The 22160-nt window shown below is 38.2% G+C and overlaps 1 protein-coding gene across 1 annotated transcript; it reads left to right on the top strand.

The window, feature by feature from the left end:
- The first annotated feature begins 766 nt into the window (after positions 1-766).
- On the top strand, positions 767-21699 carry LOC128022197 (egl nine homolog 1). The gene is made up of 5 exons (XM_052609510.1): positions 767-1690; positions 17587-17706; positions 19438-19574; positions 19660-19727; positions 20899-21699. Exons 1-5 carry the CDS (start codon positions 1001-1003, stop codon positions 20952-20954), a joined length of 1071 nt encoding a protein of 356 aa, XP_052465470.1. The 5' UTR covers positions 767-1000; the 3' UTR covers positions 20955-21699.
- Positions 21700-22160: the final 461 nt, after the last annotated feature.

Below are 22160 nucleotides of genomic sequence, written 5' to 3'. Positions count from 1 at the left end.
TTTTACAGTGGAAAGCTAATCTTTATTGCTCCCATAAGAACAAGATTAATTGGGTAATGGAAATAGCTCTGTATACTTCCATGATTGGGATGCAAACAAGATTTCATTTGGACTTTGCTTTGTGATATGACATCAAAGAGTAAAGAAACACAGAGTGATATAACATTTATAGAAATATTTGTAGAGAGCTTTGAAGGATCCAATCTAGCCAATACACAACAGCTTCATAAAGACTGAAAAGTGTAAATAGTAGTTAGTTATAGTTTTCTTTTTGTATTATGTTGTGTTATGCTTTTTTTTCTAATTATTTTTACATGAAACTTAAGTTACTTTTCATTAATCTTTCATTTTTGTTATTAAATAAAAAGTAGACTTATTCTGTATACTCTTTAAAAATGTATTTATATATTCATAATGAATAAATATATGCTATTTGCTCGCTTGTTTTCTTATTTATTTGTGTTTTCTTGTCTTACTACTCTGCAACTAATTCTGCCCATAATACAATCTTGAGTGTATTATGTTGAGTGTTGATAGTAGCCTACATTTGTGTTTATTTACCTTTTGACCTTTCTACTATGTAAGAAGTTTATTCATTTGTGTGTGTGTTTCTCTAATACGTAGAGGCAATATTTCTGCCCATTACGGTTTTTTTGGGCGATCTTTTTATTGTTATTTATATCCATTTTAACTCCTCCCACATAAAGTTGTAAGAAGCACATGTGAAATGAATCATGCCCGCTGTCTAGTCCGCCTCTAGTGCGCATGCGCAGATGGTTGACGTGCGATGAGCGCTGAAGAAAAGGAACGGCCGGCGCCATGCGCTGAGACTTCACAAGTGTCAAAACATAGATGTCGCGGGAATGTGAGAGCATCACATTGCCCTCCGTAAACTGGAATGAAAACGGCAGCGGAGGCACAGGGGCAGCGTTTCTGTCAATTTCGCTTGTGGATACTTGTAGTGAAGTTACAGGCTGATACAGTAATAGAGCGCTGAGGCATGGAGGGAAACTCCAGGGAAAGCGAGCGTCTGGAGCGGGAGCGCCAGTACTGCGAGCTGTGCGGGAAAATGGAGAACCTGATGAAGTGTGGACGGTGCCGCAGCTCGTTCTACTGCAGCAAAGAGCACCAGAGACAGGACTGGAAGAAGCACAAGCGGGTGTGCAAAGAGGCCGATAAGCAGCAGTTGCCACAGCCGCCGGCTGAAGAGCGCAGCGCTTTACAGTACAACACTTCTCAGAGTAACGTTAACTCTACCGCTGCGTCTCCCGGCGAAAGAATGACAGATTTTATCAAGTCCGCCACGGGCTCTGACACCAAACCGACCCCAGACAGTTTGAAACCCAACGGACAGACGCGGTCACCTCCTCAGAAGCTGGCCACGGACTATATCGTGCCCTGCATGAACAAGCACGGCATCTGTGTGATCGACAACTTCCTCGGTGAGGATATCGGTCGCACTATTCTGGAGGACGTGCAGGCGCTTTACCTGACCGGCGGCTTCACGGACGGCCAGCTGGTCAGTCAGAGGAGCGACTCGTCTAAGGACATTCGAGGGGATAAGATCACCTGGGTGGAGGGGAAGGAGCCCGGCTGCGAGAGGATAGCGTTTCTCATGAGCCGCATGGACGAGCTGATCCGATACTGTAACGGAAAACTGGGCGACTACAGGATCAATGGGAGGACGAAAGTAAGTAGAGCTGTCACTGACAGGGGCGTTCCTAGACCAGAGAAACTGGTGCAGGGTAACAAGTTAGGTGTGCTTTAAGTGGGTCACAATTTTAAAATGCATCTTATTAAGTTTTCACCATGTCATGTATCACTGCAATCTCTAGAAGTTATCTATAACAATTTCAACTAAAATGAATGTGTCATCATGTTTCATTTATTTGACAAATAATTTGATTGTCAGGGATATCATACACTCAACATTATATCATCATTACTTTTGACGGGGCACTTGTGGGAGGGGGTGCTAATGCTTGTCATGTGACACAGTGATATAGGCTTATATCCCTACTGGAAAAAAACCTATACAAGTATCACAGAAAATTTTTATGGTTTCCACAACCATTACAAACTATCAAATTTTAACCATTAAAATTTTTTTTTTCTGTTGTGTGTTTTGGGACATATTCCATTAGGATTTATTGGTTTTAACAAGCCACCAATAGAAGGCAATCGATTACCAGTAGAGACCAACAGGTCCATTATAGTTTCCAGTAAAACCAATACAAGTCCCATTGTAACCAGTAAAACCATTAAAAATGTTCTAATGGTGTCTATTGTTTTTTTCAGCAGGAGTTTTATTCATTGTTTTTAATTCTTTTATTCGAAATGTTTCCAAAATCTATCATGAAAAAATATATTGATTCTCAAATATGTGTAAGTTAATGCATTTTTATACCTTTATAGATTGTCAGTTGATCTATAATGGGTGATGGACAAAGTAGCCTAATAGTGTAATCTATTAACTGCATAAAATCCATCTTTTTACTTAAGTACCAGATATGGGTGTTATTGAAGCTTAACAAGATTAACAATAGCATTAAAGCATTGAAGATTAACAATAATGTATTGTTTGTTGAGTATAATGTGTGTTTTAACTAGAGCCCGACCGATATATCGGCCGGCCGATATTATCGGCCGATATGAGCTTATTGCATTTAAATCGGCATTGGCGTTTATAATGGCCGATGGAACATGAGAAACGGAGTCTCATGCTTTACTCATGTTATGAGTGTTGCATAGTTTACCCACCAGAGGGAGCTCTGCAGCTCCAGAGTTGACAACAGCGCCAGAAATTCACTAGCGAAGAAAGCGATAAGCCAAGCCAGCCACGGAGATTTTTTTTCTGTTTTGACGGTGAGTCTGTCGTTCTTCATGTGAAATGATTTAGTTCATACACTGTATATACAATGATGTGGTAGTTCTAGCTAACGGTCCTATCATTATCACTTATAAATATTCTGTAACATCACTTACAGCCACTAATGCATTGCTATATTAGATTAGCCACGAAGCTAATACCATGTTTATCAGTGGAAGAGTGCTAACGTTAATAAGATGTCAAACTATAACGTTATCGTTTAACTTATTCTAAATATATCTGCAGTGTTTCCCACATAATGACCGGGTAACTGTGGCAGGGGGGCAATGACTAGAAGTTATGTACAGCGTGCCTCGAAAAAACAACAGCTGTTATGTTATTGAATGAATTCATTAAAAATAGGTCATTGCACTTACATCAAATCACGATATGGACGAATATCTGTAAGTATTAAGCCGGAATAGTCTTTTTAAATATGAATCCTGCATGTTCTGCGCGTCTCTGTTAATGAATGGCGCAGAAGCGCCTCTTCATTCATTAAACACACGTAAGCGCGCATTAAGCTCGCGGTGAATTCAGCGTCCGCTGTCTCACTAAATAATCACGTGAACACATGAACAACATCCCCAGAACTGCTCTGACAGTCACTTCATGAGCATTTGACCGTTTGATTTAAGTAAAAACAGCGCCACATCACATACACAGAACTGTAAATGTACGCCAACCCGTCAAAATAAAAGTCCAGTTAAAGGCTGTTGTTCAGCAGAATGTACAAAAGCCTATCATAGACCCGATTACTAAAATATTCGATATTTACAGCCTTATGTTATTCTAACGCTAATATAGCTTCCTTTTTAGCAGGCCCCTTAAATGCTTGCTATTAACTTGATTGAAGGTGGTTCTTCTCAAAATTGACAGCGGTGTGTTCATGACACTAACGTTAACCATTCAACTTCGAGTAGGTGGGTCAGAAATGATTAACCAGAGGGGACATGTAAATAAATGTGAGCTGAACAAGCGCTTTTTTTTATTTATTTTCATTTTTTACAGATTGTTTCAAAGCAGCTTTAAAGACATAACAGGAAAATGTTGTAATATTGTTAAATAGAAGTAGGTAATAGGTAATACCTATTGGTTGACAAATAAAAAAAATATATATTTCTCATTTTTGCCTATGTAGGAGATCCCTGTTTATTATAATTCTAATTCTAATGATGACACGAGTAATGATACATGGTGATATTATTAATACACATGCTTATTCTTTCTCTGTCTCTTTCTGGCCTACAGATACCTGAAAAAGGTGAATGCTGTAGCAGCAAAGTGTGGGACTACTTCTGCAAATACTTTAACTTTAGTATTATAATTTATTTACAGAACACACACAGACTGTTAAAACCAGCTTCAACTGGAAGAAAGTAAAAGTGTTTTTTTGACCATTAAAAAATATATACTTTTGATGTGCAATTGTTTAGTCATTGAGACTATAATCTAAGGCTTTTTTTTTTACATAATCTCTTCTGGAAAATGGTTTATACAGCCCACATACATAGAACAGGCAGATATTTTGCTATTGAATGTTGTGTAAGTGCAGTATATAGGAAATGGGTCTAATATCCAGTTTATTTTCAAAATCAAAATATCGGCTTATAAATCGGCTCTTTTCGAGTTAATATCGGCATCGGCATCGGCCCCCAAAAATCCATATCGGTCGGGCTCTAGTTTTAACCTTAAACCATGTAAAAGCATTGCACTACATCAAATACACAAAGTTATGTTCTTTTTAGCAACATCATATGAAATACAATTTGACATGAAGTCATGTGACGCATCTAAAACATAAAACTGTTTACCTCTTGCACTTATCCCTTCCTCTTTCGCCACTTCCAGTTTCTTCAGCACACATAAAAACTACAATTCCCAAGGTCTGATTCATCATGCTCTTTTTGTTTACTACTAGCGCATGCTGATGATGTTTTATTTTTGTATAGTTACGTGCGTTGTAGCCTTTGAGTCAATAGGTGTTATCATCCTACAGTCTTTATACATGACATACCCAAGTTTATCAGATCCATGTCGCATAGTGTGATTTGCCATCAGCTTTTAGGATTGCAAAAGTATTAAAGTGTGTATAAGGCTTTACGAATATGTGTAGGATGAGGCAGACAAAAAGCAGCATTAAAATAGTAGTGAATTGTTGTGGTGAATTTGCAATAGTTATTAAACAAACATCATGTTTTATAGGTGTCAGGCCATTCTTCAAAATATTTTAGTTTGCATTAACAGTAAATTTTTTTTTTAAAAGGTTAGGTAGGTAGGTCTATATATATATTTTTTGTAAGTTTCAATGTAAAAAAAAAAAAGTAAATTTTGCTGATGATGATTACGTAGGTATGAATTTAAACAAATTAGCATATCGGGATGTCACTGTCTGGCTCTTGAACCCGTGCCTTCGGGCGCATAATTGCAAACCTCATTTTGATGCAGGCTATATAGACCATAAACAAATAGAAATCTTTGTTAAAAACATGTTTATTGCATGAATTTCTGGTGAGAAGAAAAAAAATAAAGTACTGTTTTACTTGCATCCACCAATAGGTGTCAATGCAACCTACAAATGAGAGACCGTTTACTTTGCTTTCTTGGATTGTCACTTTTGTAAAAAAAATCCTGTTTGATTTGAGAGACAAATGGTCATTGAATCGATTGTAAAATCGATTTTGCATGTCTAAATATGTTTTATACGGCAAATAACACCAAATATAAGTAAATCCACGGACAACAGGCATGACGAATGTTAAGTTTCAATATATTGGTAAAGACCAATATTTCTCATGATTTATTGGCGTGCCGTGAAGTTTCATGCACAATGACAAACAGGAGTGCAACATTAATACGCAGAATAATAAGCATAAGTGGACTGCCATAATGCAAAACATGTACTGCAGGCTTCAACATGGCTGTGTTTACGATTAGAAATGTTAACAACAACAAAAAATCTCATAGGCGATTTTAGCCCGAATCTGTATATGTATGCCATCCATCCATCATCTTCCGCTTATCCGGGGCCGGGTCGCGGGGGCAACAGTCTAAGCAGAGACGCCCAGACTTCCCTCTCCCTAGCCACTTCTTCCAGCTCTTCCGGTGGGACCCCGAGGCGTTCCCAGGCCAGCCGGGAGACATAGTCCCTCCAGCGTGTCCTAGGTCTTCCCCGGGGCCTCCTCCCGGTGAGACGTGCCTGGAACATCTTCCTGGGAAGGCTTCCAGGAGGCATCCGAAATAGATGCCCGAGCCACCTCAGCTGGCTCCTCTCAAAGTGGAGGAGCAACGGCTCTACTCTGAGCACCTCCCGAGTGACTGAGCTTCTCACCCTATCTCTAAGGGAGCGCCCAGCCACCCGACAGAGAAAGCTCATTTCGGCTGCCTGTATCCGGGATCTTGTCCTTTCGGTCATGACCCACAGCTCATGACCATAAGTGAGAGTAGGAACGTAGATTGACCCGTAAATCGAGAGCTTTGCCTTACAGCTCAGCTCCTTCTTCACCACAACAGACCGGTACAGCGACCGCATTACTGCAGAAGCTGCACCGATCCGTCTGTCAATCTCACGTTCCATCCTTCCCTCACTCGTGAACAAGACCCCAAGATACCTGAACTCCTCCACTTGAGGCAGGAACTCTCCACCAACCTGAAGTGGGCAATCCACCCTTTTCCGACTGAGAACCATGGCCTCGGACTTGGAGGTTCTGATTCTCATCCCAGCCGATTCACACTCGGCTGCAAACCGTCCCAGTGCACGCTGAAGGTCCTGGTCTGAGGAGGCCAACACGACAACATCATCCGCAAAAAGCAGCGACGAAATCGTATGGTCCCCAAACCGGACACTCTCTGGCCCTTGGCTGCACCTAGAAATTCTATCCATAAAAATTATGAACAGAACCGGTGACAAAGGGCAGCCCTGCCAGAGTCCAACATGCACCGGGAACAGGTCTGACTTACTGCCGGCAATGCGAACCAAGCTCTTGCTCCGGTCGTACAGGAACCGAACAGCCCTAAGTAGGGAGCCGCCGACCCCATACTGCCGGAGCACCCTCTACAGGATGTCGCGAGGAACACGGCCGAATGCCTTCTCCAATTCCACAAAACACATGTGGACTGGTTGGGCAAACTCCCATGAACCCTCCAGCACCCTGGAAAGGGTATAGAGCTGGTCCAGTGTTCCACGACCGGGACGAAAACCACACTGTTTCTCCTGAATCCGAGGTTCCACTATCGCCCGAATTCTCCTCTCCAGAACCCTGGCATAGACTTTCCCAGGGAGGCTGAGAAGTGTGATCCCCCTATAGTTATGTATCTGTATGCATGAGACTAAATAGCGGCACAATTCACATTTCTATTGTAAAAAGAGGAACATTGTGCAGAAGTATTATTTGCTGTTATGCTTGTGTGTCCGAAGCTGCAGCTGCTGTGATTAGTGTTCCAAAAAAATTGGTTGGTCCAATCGATTCGTGCAATAGATTTTCGCACATAAAGTGACAGTCGACACGGTCACGGTTTTAGACTAGATGGGAGAAGGGATGGGAAAAGACAAATTTTTTTAGAACTTCGTGCCAAGTTAAAGCGTTGTCGAGCTGTTTTTATGAAATTCTTAGATGTATTATGGTGCCTGAACCCGTATGACTTTAAACAGTGACCGCGAACACTTTGTTTACTGCAGCGGCAGCCATCATTACCAAGCGCGAACCGTTGACTCTGACAATGAATGAGAGGAGACGAAGCGAACGCTCAGGCCATGGTGTGACATCCGTGTAAACATAGATGACGTCACAGGGTTTTTTTAAAGAAAGAACGTAGCCTCAGTTTGTATGTAGGCCTTGGCAATTTATATATTTACAATACTTACTAAAATATAATTAATATTATTTTATTGCTTTTGTATTAGTTTTTTGAAGAGTAAAAAAAATTGGTTGGTCTTAACACAAATTTACAACCGACAAGTCAGTCGGACTAAAAGCAAAAACATAAAAAAATTGAGTCGGTCCTAAATTGACAGGGTCGGTCGGGTTACGTCAAACAAGAATATTTTTAAGGATGGCCTCAGTATAGAATCCAAAAACTCCTAATACTTTTGAATCCAAGTTCACACTACACAACTTTAAACATTGACAGATCGCTGTGCTGTTCGGACTACATGACTTGCTGTCTGTCTTGAAGTCGTTGTGTTCACACTATGTAAATGATCTGCAACGGGGGGTCACACACTACATGATAGGGCTGGACGATGTGTCGTTTAAGCATCGATATCACGCTGTACGAATCCACGATAGTCACATCGCATGATGTGCGATGTAGGCTGCCGTAGTTGATCCGTTATTCATTAACTGTACGGGCCAGCTGCTCCCTGCCCCTTGACGAATGTGATTCGCGGAGAGCGCGCGCGAGAGAGAGCGCGAGCAAGCTAGCCCCGGCCGCACGCTCACCGTCTTCAAACAACACTAGCGCTGTCTTGCTTTCTCTCCCTCGCGCATATTAATCACTTGACACAATGGTGTTGATGTTTGAATCATTTAAAATGAGAATGTAAGTGTGCTCATCCCATTTTTGTTTGTAAGAAAAAATTTGATTAGATTTCATATCGCAATATATATAGCAGAAAAATAAAAATACCGCAATGTCATTTTTTCCCAATAACGTGCAGCCCTACTACACGAGCTGACAAGTCGTCTGTCACCCAACGACTCTATCCCGTCCCTGTGTCGGCAAACTCACTGACTTGCAAACTGGGCTTAAAATCTCGTAGTGTGAACTAGGCTTGAGATGAATAAGAGGTAGCTGAATATGTACATGAACCCCCCAGTTCATTTATAAAAACATAGAAATGTCAGAATTTTAAAGGTTTAGAAAATCATGAAAATTTTATTAATTTCTGTTATAGTTATGCTCATCTCTGAAATATTTAATCTGCTAGTAACTGATTTTTGACAGTGCATCATGGGCTATGAAATTATTATTTTCTTATCCAGTAATCTTATGGAAAATCATTGTTTAACAGGCATGGAAACATATGGTTGGGTGGACAGGTGAAAGGCCCAGTTAATAAATTAACACTTACTTTAAGGCTTAGGTTTAAACTTCATTCCATGTTACTTTAGATGGGAAGAGGCCTCACCATTGATGCAGACTTATTCAGACGTTATATTAAAAATAATAGCATGTATGTACGCTCTTCCAGACCTTTCTCACATACAGATAGTTTAAATATGTCACTTTTTTTATGTTGAGGGCATTACTGTACAGCCTTTTTAGCATATTTCCAGATATCACTGTGAGTTACTGGTTTCTCACATTACATTCGTCCCTGCATTTGTAGGAGCCCTGAAACCCCCCTAAAATAACTATTGTGGACTAAACTAAACTAGATTAAAGACCTTGGAAGTATGCACCATCAGGACTCTCCCCCAGTTTCAATTGTTCTTGAACATTCTACACCAACAAATAATGTCAGATTGACCTTTTTTTTTTTTTAAACAGGATCTTCCTGTGGAGCCATAGACTATGTTACTGATAGTGTCTTCGTGAGTTACCCTCAACCAGCATGGCTCTCATATTTCCCCAGGTCAGGGAAACGCCTGCGACCACCAGCTGCTATCAGGAATACCCAACGCATGCACAATGTTTGGACAAACCTCTAACCTACTTCTCAAGCTTTAGGAAAACCATCACCTTTTTCCTCTTAGTGTAAACAGGCATGCTTAATTTGACCTACAGGAAATTGCAAGGATTATGCAAGAGTTGGTTTGATTACCGTGTTGAAAAAACAGCATGGTTAGGTTTGTTTTGAAGCAATGCTGCTGGTCATGTGCCGGGCCTAAGATGGTCCTGACCAAGATCTATTTGCTTAGGACCAGCTAAGGACCAGCTTAAAACAGCTCAAACCAGTAGCTAATATGATTCAAATCATACCTAACCCACATAAGCGTTTTTTTCTAACAGGATATTCAAGATTATGTAAAAGTGTAAGCCCTATATTTCATTTTAGGCTAAACTCTTTTGTCTTTTGGCTCATAAGAGTTAAAAGTGTCTCTTATTTAAAGACAAAAACCTCAGTACTTTGTCGACTGACTGTGCCTGGGGGAGTATGTGTTCCTCTTTTCTTTTTCTTTTTTTCACTCCCTGTACACCACAGCATGCCATCACAGGCATGCTTTCGAATCAGTCACGTACACCATGATCAGACTGTCAATAAAAGCCACACTATTATGAAAGAGAAACATTAATGCTTAAAACATTTACTCTTAAAGAATATATGTTTCCATGGCTAAAGATAACTAGAATTAAGTGAAATGAGTTGTAAAGAGTAGTTTATACATATGCTTAAATTGCCCTATTATACCATTTTAAGGTTCCTAATATTGTTTTGGGAGTCTCCTACAATAGGTTTTCATGCATGCAAGGTCAAAAAACACTTCACTCTCCTTAATATATGCATCTTAAATCAACTCATTGTCCAATGGTTCTCAAACTATTAATTCTTAGCAAATCTAAGATTCAGTCTCTCTAAACCCCTCCTTTCCGTGAGCCTATTTTTCTCGGATTGGTCGGAAGCAATATGCCCGTTGCCATAGTTCTGCATTTTAAATGCTTAATATGAAATATAAAAATCAATTATTAATCATACTTGCAGGCTGTGCTTCAGTGGAGACAGCTGGTCCAAATAAACTGACGGGAACACAAAAAATATGATTGGGGTTGTACTGCTATGATACAGTGGGGGAATAATGAATTTTAACCACTGATTCTTTGCATCCTCATCTTTCGAAAGTGAAAATGAAATTAATTTACATTCACAGGGCAGGACACATCGACATGAACAAACCACAGTGTTTGAGGGCAGGTCAGGTTATTTGCGGCCGGCCAGCGTAGAACATACGCAGACATTAGGCAAATGTGTTACCCTGTTAGTTTGTTCAAAGTTTATTCTTTCTTTTGGTAGACAATAACTTTATTTATTTTGCACTTCTGGATATAAAACTGCAGATTGTGTACTTTCACATACAGCTACATGATTACACACTGCATGAAAGGCAATATTCGAAATGGCATAACAGGGGCACTTTAAAGCATATGCTGTGCACAGGATGTTGTAGTGTGTGAATAGCAGAAGGCTTGATGGGAGTCGATAGCACTTCCTGTGACACAATATTTTTTTAATGTTATTGTGATGGTCGCAGATGTACAGCAGGGAAATTCAGGATGCTCAGCAGGCGCATGACATTGAATCGGCCGAAGGGGAAGAGTCTGTTACATAAAACAATGATCGGACAATATGTTCATGTTTTGTATTGATATTAAACTATAAACAAGCTTTGTGGATGTTGAATGTTGAAGGATCAGAGACGGTGGAAGGGAAGGAGATGAGTAGAGAAAGAAGTGAGAACAGGAACAAAAGATGATGTTTATCTTTCTCTTTACTGTGGAACACACACACACACACAAGGATATTTTGAGAAATGTTTCAGTGTTTCAGTTTCCATACAATGGAAGATCACCAAAACTATTTGGTCACTGTTATTTTTCAAAATATCTTCTTTTGTGCATAGAGGTTTGGAACTACATGGTGGTTAGTAATTTTAAATGTTCACTATTTTGGGTGAACTATCTCTTTGATGATAACTTATTTTCATTAAAAATTCTTATTTCTTTACAGTTCTTTCCCTTTACAATATGATTTGAAGTGGCAGACCTTGATCACTTGTAGATTTTTGATCAATGAGCTGTTAAAGGAAGAATCAATTTGTAAATGTTTTTAAATGTGAATCCTCTCACAGTAATTGATCACATAGTTTAGGCTCTGTTGGTAAAAGCAGCGTTCTCCTCTAAATCAAGTGTCACAGCATACCTAAGAAGTGAATGTGCATTTGTAGTGCAATAAAATACTATTTACCACAAAGTAATGGCAAGAGTATAAGAGTGTTGCATATAAAAAATCACATCACAAATGCCCAAAGATTAGCATTCTGTGATTCCTGCTAAAAATAATTGTCATTGAGGTATGAAAATGTGTTTTACATAGATTTTTCTGAGCCTGTCCATTGGCTTATTTTGGTTCTTGTTTTAATCATGAAAAAACAAGACTCCTTATCTTGTCATTTTGCTTTTAGTGTATATTTATTTAAGACACATTTATTTGGAAAACAAGACAAAAATACTGAGGAAGAACAGCTTTCTTGTCTTTCCTTTTTTTTCTTCCTCAGTGTGCTCAGAAGTCAAGGCAAAAGTTTTTCCCATATTCTAGAGAAGCTTTCCTTGTCACCATGAATTAAAGAGTGAAGGAGATCTGCTGAATGTTGTATTTTCAAACTGTTGATAATGTAACACATTTGCTGCTCCCTAGACATTTACATTTAGTGTATATATTGGTATATTGTATTTCTTTAAAATTGGTTCTTTCTTTTTCTTTTTCTTTACTTAAACCTTGGTTTAATGTACAGCATTAGCTTAGAAAGAATCTCTTCCATATATAAGAAAATTGCCCATTTATAACAAAATGATGGTAAAAAGAATCAAAATCAGAACTGAATGGAGAGTTTGTGAATCTGAATCGAATCAAATGGTGTTTTTTTTTTTTTTTTCAGTCTTCAGTGTTTTTGTCTATCATTGGTCCAGGGGCTCGGCCACCATCTGGGTGTTAGGGTAAAGAATGTGTGGTGCAATACAACACAATGAATTGCAAAGTGGTCATGTTTACGTTACGTGACCAGAGATATGCTGGCACTGGATCAGAATAGGCTGTTTTGAGCGTATTCGTTAGTGCAGTTCATTCCCTTTGGAAAGTCCCACCTCACTGGGGAGGATGTATAATATTTCTTTGTGACTGCATCGACATTTAGTTATGTGCATTTTTGTTTTTGTTCCCTTATGGCAGGAAACCTTGCGTGCCACAAACAGGGATCTTATGAGGTTGTTACTTGAAAGCAAAAAGCTGATGTGTAAAACACATGTGGACTTCATAATGAACTATAATGAATCCTGTTTTTAGATTTTTGGTGCAAATGATGGTTGGTTTATAGGATTGGTGTACGTTTGTGTGTGTGGTGTTAGTTGCAAGTTGGGCCTGTTTTGATCGGGAAAAGAAGCTTATGCAATTGAGTTATCTTTTGGACATAAGTCTTGTCACTGGTTTCTCCTTGACATGTTGTTTGGTAATGGTGCAGGGTGGTGTCCGTTTGCCAGGGTCTCAGTGCTGGAACAGCGGTGCAGCTGCACGCTCTGCACGTACTACAGAGGTACTAGAACGGTCTACCTGGCTAAAGTCCAGCTGCTGACTTTTCTATCAGCTCTGGATTGCTTACTGGAATAGACGCCACTGGGTCAAGACTACAGCTGAGCAATAGGACAAAAAAAAAATATCTTGGTATTAATTAACTAAAAATTAAAAAAAATAACAACAATGCAACTAATCTGTGCTTTTGTATTTTGATTATCCTATTACAATAGTCACTTTACAGTTAATGCTATAATAAAATAGCACACAAAATGCACTTTCCCCATGCTCGTATCAAATTACTGTATATTGATATAGGCGGTATCACCTCACGTCATATAGTAAAAAAAAAATCAATATATCATACAAACTTGATATACTGCCCAGCCCTAGTCAAGAACATATGCAGCTCGTATAAAGGAGAAAGAACATGTTGTAAATCCGAAACAGCCTCTTTCAACAAAACTGTTATGCTGTTATGGAGATGTGTTTGAGTAAAATATGATCCTGGGCATGATAAATATATATCGAGGGCATGTTTTCAAAGGTTCAAGCCGTCGTTTTTTGCACTATCCCCAAACTTGTGTAAAAAAGCAGCACGAATATACTGTCAAACATCATTTCCACAAATTTTTTATAATGTGATGTTTTATGTTTTGCAATGCAGCTCCTGCTGACGCTGTTTTATGTCTGACCCTGCTGGAGACAGAGGATATTAAATCAACCAACTCTGAATTTTTGCAAAGCACTTGCCATAATATTGAACAAGATACCCTCTGCTTTTGCCATGAATATTGAGGATTATTGAAAATCTTATAAAAAAGTAGATAGTGGGCGCAGCAGTTTGCACACACAGCGTCACATCCAGGTGTGTCTGAGACGCTGAAACTGGACGACACGCACACTGAAGCTCTGATTGAAATGCTCTTTGTGTTGTGGGACTATGGCATCCCCTCCGTCTCCTTCACCCTCCTCCTCGGACATGGGTCTTTGCAGGTGATGATAGGACAGTGGCGGCATGGCATCCTGACGCAAAAGCCGTTGTGTGATGTTGTCATGTTGATGGGTGCCGTCTGCATCCACCCCTCTGCGCTTGGTGGTTTTGTGAGCCCAGCATGCCTTGCACGCCGCTAACTCTCTGACGCAGTTGGCTCTCACACTCACCCCCACCTGAATGATTGAAGCTCTGTTGAGCGATTTCACCCTTATCTGCTCCGGCCCATTCAGGTTGGGGGCTCGCGAATTGCGTCAATGCCCTCAGCTCTTTTTTTGTTCTGGCTTGTCTGTCTTTTCCTCTCCCCTATAGCTCCCTCTCCCACTGGCTAAAGCACACACTCACACTCTCCCTTCGTTTTTGTTTACATTGCCTGTCGCTTTTGCACCTGCTGCCAGGGAAAACCGTTAAATTGAAATGTCGTCACATGTATTGTGATCTGTTGTGCATTGCGTGCCATTGCAGGCTGCAGGATTTGGCTGGAAACATGTTCATCATAAATGGCCCTTTTAAAGAAGTCAAGGTGTAAACGGGAAAAGTTATAACAATGGGCATCTTACTAACTGACCCTAGTCTGGCCTTTCTGTGACTTCTGCATTCCTCATCTTCCACTTGAGATGAGTGCTTTCCAGTCGGCCACACCTCTGCACCACTAACGGTTATGCTGCTCGGAAAAATATCCGCATGTGCAGTCACTTTCAGATTTGTTCTCAGCATGTGTTTGCTTTGCTCAGCTGTCGTCTGTTCTCCTGGAATGATGACGCTGTTTCACTGGAAATCTAATATCGAGTTATAGGCCTCAGGAAGCTGGGGGAGAGATGTTAAAGGAGGATGTGTACTGTTGTTAGCAGATCTGTGCGTTTGTGTTCTTGTGAGTGAAGGGGTGTGTATATAAAAAGGCTGTATAACGGTTCAGATTTCGTATTTGTATTCGTACAGATTTGTATCATGGTTCTGTAGTCACCGTTTCAGAATAAACTGAAAGCTGCTGCAGAAAAATACACTGTAAATTACTGACAAGAAATTAGATATTTATTGATTGATTTATTGATTATTGGACAATATATTTGCCATTGGCAAAATAGCACTGAGAGATGATTATCTAACCAGTATCCCAGAGGGCTCTCATCTTTTATTTTGAGAACTTATTTTTTGTTCAATGTGAACTGTGTAATTTTGTGATTTCAAAAGGAATATTTATCCGTCTTTTATTCTGTTTCATAATGTTGCGATTAGATGAGTCTACCAACAGTGGATTTTGCTGATACCGATAGCTAGAGTGGACCACAATGGCCGATACCGATTAATTAACCGGTAGATTTTAAAATGGATACTGAACAAAACTAAAAAAGTGCTTTATTTACAAAAAAAAAAAAAAGTACTGAACCATACCAATAGTATTGGGATGCTGTGAGTGATTTCAACCACTAGAGGATGTAGAATGATAACAGAGCCTTCTCAGCCGCTCCAGCAATGGACGCAACCCGGAAAAACTATCGGCATGGATTTTTGCCAATAACCGATTGTTCCAGCAATCAACTATCGGTGCCGATTAATCGGTAAAACCAATGCATCGTTCGACCTCTAGTTACAATGCCTAAATATACCCGTAGCATACAAGCTAATAATTTAATGTGTTTTCTTTAATTTTATTTTTAAAAAGTAATATATAGAAGATTGATTTTTATTACAGCAATTTATCAATTACTGGGAATTATATGAAATAATTATTGGCTTCAATATTGGTCTGGTGCACATCTAAGGTTATTTTTTGTTTTGTTTTTAGAAAATAGATGCTGATTAGCATTATGAAATGTTATTTAATTAATAAAAAATTTCCCTCTCTTTTTATAAATATAAAACACATTTTATATTATATATAGTTTTTATATTTTGCTATGTAAATTTATTTTTTTAATTTATTTTATTAAATGTATTTATCCTGTTTATCTCTTCTTCTTTTTTCTCAGTGGAAAACACGCTGATGTTGTTTCCCTGGGGAAGACGTCTCTGTGACATTTATGCTGTAGGGTGAGGGTTAAGTTAAGGCCTAGAAATTCCCTGCTGGGCTAGTGCTGTTTAAAAATAGAGTGTTAGGTCATGAACTGTCAGTGAACTGATCGGATTCAGGAGCCTACGTGCAGAAGTTGGTGAAAAAAGAGGCAAAAGGCTAGTTCCCAGAGGGGGTCGATATCAGAGAGCTGGTCTGACTGCCCCCCATTTTTTTTCTTTCTGCAGAAACACAGTTCACAGTATTGCCTCAAAGGTTTCTGATAATTAAGTGTCTGTTGGGTGTAAGTGCTTGTTTGAATAGTTTTGTTTATGATTAAATTCAAGTTTTACACGTTTTCATGCTTGGAGAAGAATATTCTCCATTCAAGTTATTTTTAAACTTCTAATTATAAGGAAGTACACGTTGTTTGCTTCAGAAATGTAGTTTAACGGAGTCACATGCAGGTCACATGTCGTGGGCTGATGGACTATCACATATTTTTTTTTATGATTTTTGACTCATTCTCTCTTTTGTAACACTGTCCTGATAACGGATATGTCTGTGTGCACAAATAGATTTACACTGCTATTTATTTTCCTTTGTGATTAATTAACACTTTCCATGTAAACCCGGAGACCAAAATAAAAGGGACGGAGGAAGAGCAGGAAAGAAAAATCTTCAGCAAAGGAAAGACCTAAGCAATGGCTTCATTGTTCCCTCAGCCTCATAACCCAGATTCAACAAGATTAAAAGATATAATCATCACAGGGCTGAGAATATCGGAGTTATCACCTTATTTTTTTCACTTCATGTAGATTCATGTAGCTGTGCGCTGCGGTAATGGACAAGAATCTGAGTGGAATTCAATGATCTGAACTGCATTCCACAAACACGGAGTAACAGTTAATCTCATTATTTCACCTTTAAACTAATATTTTGCATAAGCTGTGTAGTACACTTTTTGTTGCCTTTGCCTTTGTTCTCTTGAATGCATCTGAATGTTTCAGTGTAGTTTCTAGTTCAGTCACTTTCATTATTCTCAGTGTAAATGAAAAACAACCTGAGCATGAAGATTTATCTATAATTTGTAATGAAAGGTGGTATGCCAAATACTGATATGGTGAATTAAGTTTTATAATTTTTTTTCTTATGTATAGTTTTTCTTATTTAAACACACACACACACACACACACACACACACACACACATACATATATATATATATATATATATATATATATATATATATATATATATATATATATATATATTATATTATTTGAAATATTTTGACATTTTCTTTGTTTGTGTGTGCAATGAAAATGTTTTGATATTGTGAATATGCGTTAATGAAATCTGATGTAATGAAGGGAAAGAATGGACTGTTTAATTTCTTCTTCTAGAGAGCGTTCTGCATCCATACCACTGTGAAATATCTGTCATTGTATCTCTTTTGATTGGCTATTTTGGCCCAATACTAAAACAACCTCCGTTTTTCCTTCCAGGCAATGGTGGCGTGTTACCCTGGTGACGGGACAGGATATGTACGGCATGTGGATAACCCAAACGGTGATGGGAGATGTGTCACATGCATATATTACCTGAATAAAAACTGGGATGCTAAGGTATGAGTGTTTTTTTTTCCTCCATCCAGTGAACTTCTATATGTTCTGTAGCGTGTAAAGCCTCACGAGATTTGTTTAAGCTCTTCTCAGTTTGTTTAGGTTTTTTATCTGATGTAGACCGCTCAAACTTGCATCTGAGCTTACATTCAATACAATGGGAGTTCAAAACTTTGCTGTTGGTACTTTACATCAATAGGCCACACGAGAGACTGTTTATGTGCTGCTAATAGAAGTCTGCTAGAACAGTGAGACTTTGGGTTGCGTTGGATTTGATATTAATGGGAAAAATCATTTTAATTTGAATAACTGTGCTCTACCACCTCTTTTCTTATGGCCAGTTCTGCATCAGAGAGACTGATCTCTTCTCTAGAACATTCTGACCGTTTATGTGAAGTAGAAAACAGAAATAGAGTTGGCCGGTAGCACAGGGTATAGAGATATAGGGATACAGAAATAGGGATGGTAGAAGGGAAAGAAGGATGTAGTTTGGTTTGTATTGTTTAGACTACAGGTTGAATGTACTCTTTGCTTGAGGCTCTATGGATGTTGTTTTTTCTTTTCAGTCATGTTTATTTATCAGAGAGTTGATTTAAGGATGGATCACATCTCGTATACATTCAGCCCTAATATTGTCAGTCTTTCTCAAGCTTCATAGGACGTCAGTAACACATGGTAGAAAGTCCAGCACTCTCCCTCTCATATCACATCCCCTCCACTGAATGAGAGGAAGATATCCATCTCACACAAACCTGCTTGTTCCCTGTTGTCTTGGCTTACTGTATGTAAAAGGGTGTCAGATTTAAAAAAAAAATCTATTTCTCTAAGCTAAATTTAGCATCAGGTTGTCCTGAGGCAGGAAAAAAGACATTCCCTCCCGGAGTTTTCCCATCCACGACCTTGTTTTGTATGAATGAAAGAGTTGTTTTCGAATTTAATTGAATCATGTTTTTGGAAGACCTAGTGGAATTGTATTAAATTTTAAATAACTTTTCTATTGTCATGTATTTTTAAAAAAGCTGAATTTTTAGCATCATCACTTCAGTCTTCAGTGTCATATGATCCTTCAGAAATCTTTCTGATTTGCTGCTCAAGAGCCATTTCTTCTTATTAGCAATGTTTCTTCATATTTTTGTGTAAACTAACAGCATTTATTTATGTTGTCTTCACTAGTATCACCTTTGATCAAGTTACTGCACCCTTGCTGAATAAGTATTCATTTCTTTCAATAATAACAACTCTTACTGACTCAAAAGTTTTATAATTGTTTTTGTCTTTGTTTACTATGAATGTTTTACTCTTAAATATGAATTGTGTTTGTGTGTGTAATTATGATATTTTTATAATCATTTAGTTATAACTTTTATGAAGTTAGTATGTTAAGTATATAGTTCATTGATTTGGAGACGGTTTTAATATATATTATATGAATATATGAAGTATTTATTATTGTATTTTTTTTAATTTGAGGAGATTGCCAAAATGTTTAGATCACCTGTCTAGTCGAAATCTCTTCTCTTTTTGTTAAACACTTCTGTATACATATTGATTTTCATTCTCTGAACTATTTAATTGTTTGGTATTCTTATATATTTACCTATATATTCGGTATCAGTTATCTGTTCCAGTTCTAATAATTTTAACCACTTGCATACTTAAGAAGTTTTAACATTTGAGTCATATGAAGGTGCCCATCCAACTATATACATGGATTCTCATCTGCTCCCTCCATAGAAACACGGTGGCCTTTTGCGGATCTTTCCGGAGGGAACTGCTCAGTTTGCAGACATTGAGCCCAAGTTTGACAGACTTTTGCTCTTCTGGTCAGACAGACGGAACCCACATGAGGTCCAGCCGGCTCATGCCACAAGGTCAGTGATGGTGACGTTTCATTTTGTAAGTTTGTCCTTTAAGCTGCTTGTGCTTATATACAATTATGTGTGTGTTTCTGTGCAGGTATGCTATTACGGTGTGGTATTTTGACGCCGATGAACGAGCTCGAGCTAAAGAGAAATATCTAACAGGTGAGATGACCAGGCACTTCCAGTAACTGACTGCTTCTTAAATGACAGTTGTGCTCTGTCTGTAGATTTCTGTTCTGTGTTATTTGACCCTCTTACTCTAGCTCTTTGTATTATATTTTAATTCTACATTATCTATTTATATTCTCTTTTATAAAAAAAAAACTAACACTATAGCTTTCTTTTTTTTCCTTTTCTATCTATGTGTTTTTCTCTGTGTGTGTGTGTGTGTGTGTGTATAATATCTTTCTACGTGTACTGCATAAGGCTAACTGAGATTTGTCATTTGCATTTACATATTATTGCTCTTTTGTTAGTTTTGTTTGCTTCTCTTGTCCCTTGCTTTGGATGAAAGCATCTGCTATATGATTACGGGAAATGTAAATGTGTCTATGGAAATATGAGTGCTTTGTCAGAACACTTTTTAAAGGAACAGTGCAGCCAAAAAAATTGCTGTTCCAAACCTTTATGACTTTCTCGCTGTGTTTTTATAAACATACAAAACAAGCAGCCCACAGGATTTATTTCAATTATTTTTTTTAAATTAGTCTCCAAGGCTGAATTTATTGGATCAAACAGTAAAAAAAATATAATATTTATATATATATATATATATGTGTGTGTGTATGGATTTATGTGTGTGTATATATATATATATATATATATATATATATATATATATATATATATATATATATATATATATAAAATGTAAAAATATATTTTTTTATGTTTTAATATATTTTCAATAGTCATTATTTTCTTTTGATTGAAAAGCTGAACTTTGAGCAGCCATTACTCTTAATCTGTAATGCCATATGATCTTTCATAAATAATTCTAATATGCTAATTTGGTGCTTAAGATTTTTTTTTAAGTGTTTAATATAATATTAATAAGAATACAATGTTTAGATATTATCAATGTTGAAAAAAGATTTATTTTATGGAAACTGATGCTTTTTTATTAATAGAAAGTAAAAAAGAACAGCATTTCTTTGAAATATTGTTTTGTAACATTATAAATGTCTTTACTGTTACTTTTGATAAATTTAATTGCTAAATAAACACTCATTTTATTTGAAAAAAAAATCTTACTTACCCCAAATGTTTGAATGTAGCAACCAGTAATGGCTCACTTTAGTTCTACAAATGTTTGTCTTTCTCTGTCCCCTAGGTGCAGGTGAAAGGGGTGTGAAAATGGAGCTAAACAAGCCATCTGAGCCCAGCTAGTGAACAAGGGATGAATAAAAAAAACAAAAGAGTGTGCAGGGTTGGACCTCTGGAGTGTTGCTGCCTGCTGCTGAGAGATGATGAGCAGAGAGGAAGTGACTACTTCTCTTGCTCACCTCTCCATCTGTCATCTAGAAGGGGCTTCTCATAGGGACTCTGGATGTGATGGAGCTGTGAAGACAGATGTGAATTAACATGCTTTGTGTTTCCTTAATGAAGAATGCTGGCTTACATGAGCATAGGACGGACATCAAACTAAACTTAAGAGTGTGTGTGTGTGTGTGTGTGTGTGTGTGTGTCTGTGCGTGCACTTGTGTTCAAAACAAGTTTAATTTGAGCTATAACCTCTACATTTCCCTGCCATCAGCTTTGCACATGTGTTAATAAAGGTACAGGTTTGTTTGGCAATGCTGCAAAGTGCGTACACAGAAAAACCATTTTCAAGGTTATAAGCTCGGTGTGATGTGTTATTCTGCTTGTAAGCCACTGTAATTATTTGATTTGTGTTTTTGTATGGCTCGTAATACCATTTTCCAGGGACTCCTAATTGGAGCGTGCTTCTTTATCGCGGCTTGCACCTGTTGCTTAGTAACCAGGTGCATCGCTGGATCGTCTTTGCCAGTAATCAGCGATATGTCTGTTGTTGCAGACCGTAACGTCTCTCCATCTTATGCCAAACTTGACACCTCATGTCTGTCTTAACAGTTCTGAGTTTTAAATAAAAAAATCAGGTTTCCTAAATACAGCTTGTTTGGAAGTGTGTGTTATTGTCATCTTATGCACCATCTCATGTATTACCATTGTTGTCACTGAAAGTCATGTGACCTTTACAAACGGTTTCAGTCTCTTTCGAGTCCTGCAGCTCCCCCTAGATAGTCGTAGCTGCAAATGCAAATCTTGCAAGAGTCAAATCATTTTCATCGGAGTGAGAGAGAAGGGATTAGTGTTAATGACCACAAGCCTTCATTAGCCACTTGATTAACTGACTTTGAAACAATCCACTTTAATGAGTAACAAAAAGTTAATCAGGGACATCAGATTAGACTTTCTGGTGTTCACTGACTGAAAACTACACATTCAGCCAAACCAGTGCTGCAAATGCAAAATGCTATTTTGAAGGATCTATCGCCTACATCATCCTGGGACTGAATGTGGGATGATGGTTTTGTGTTCACACAGCCATTTTGCATTATTATATAACATTAT

Source organism: Carassius gibelio, chromosome A11 (genome assembly GCF_023724105.1).
Source record: "Carassius gibelio isolate Cgi1373 ecotype wild population from Czech Republic chromosome A11, carGib1.2-hapl.c, whole genome shotgun sequence".
In the NCBI taxonomy this organism is placed as follows: Eukaryota; Metazoa; Chordata; class Actinopteri; order Cypriniformes; family Cyprinidae; genus Carassius; species Carassius gibelio.
The sequence above is the reverse complement of the archived record's forward strand: the minus strand, read 5'-3'. Positions and strand labels throughout refer to the sequence as shown.

Bases quoted from the DNA above. Each gene is read 5' to 3' on its own strand.
- LOC128022197 (XM_052609510.1), top strand. From the start codon at position 1,001: ATGGAGGGAAACTCCAGGGAAAGCGAGCGTCTGGAGCGGGAGCGCCAG. The intron at 1,691-17,586 runs GTAAGTAGAGCT...TTTTCCTTCCAG, and splicing joins GGATCAATGGGAGGACGAAA to GCAATGGTGGCGTGTTACCC. The intron at 17,707-19,437 runs GTATGAGTGTTT...CTCCCTCCATAG, and splicing joins ATAAAAACTGGGATGCTAAG to AAACACGGTGGCCTTTTGCG.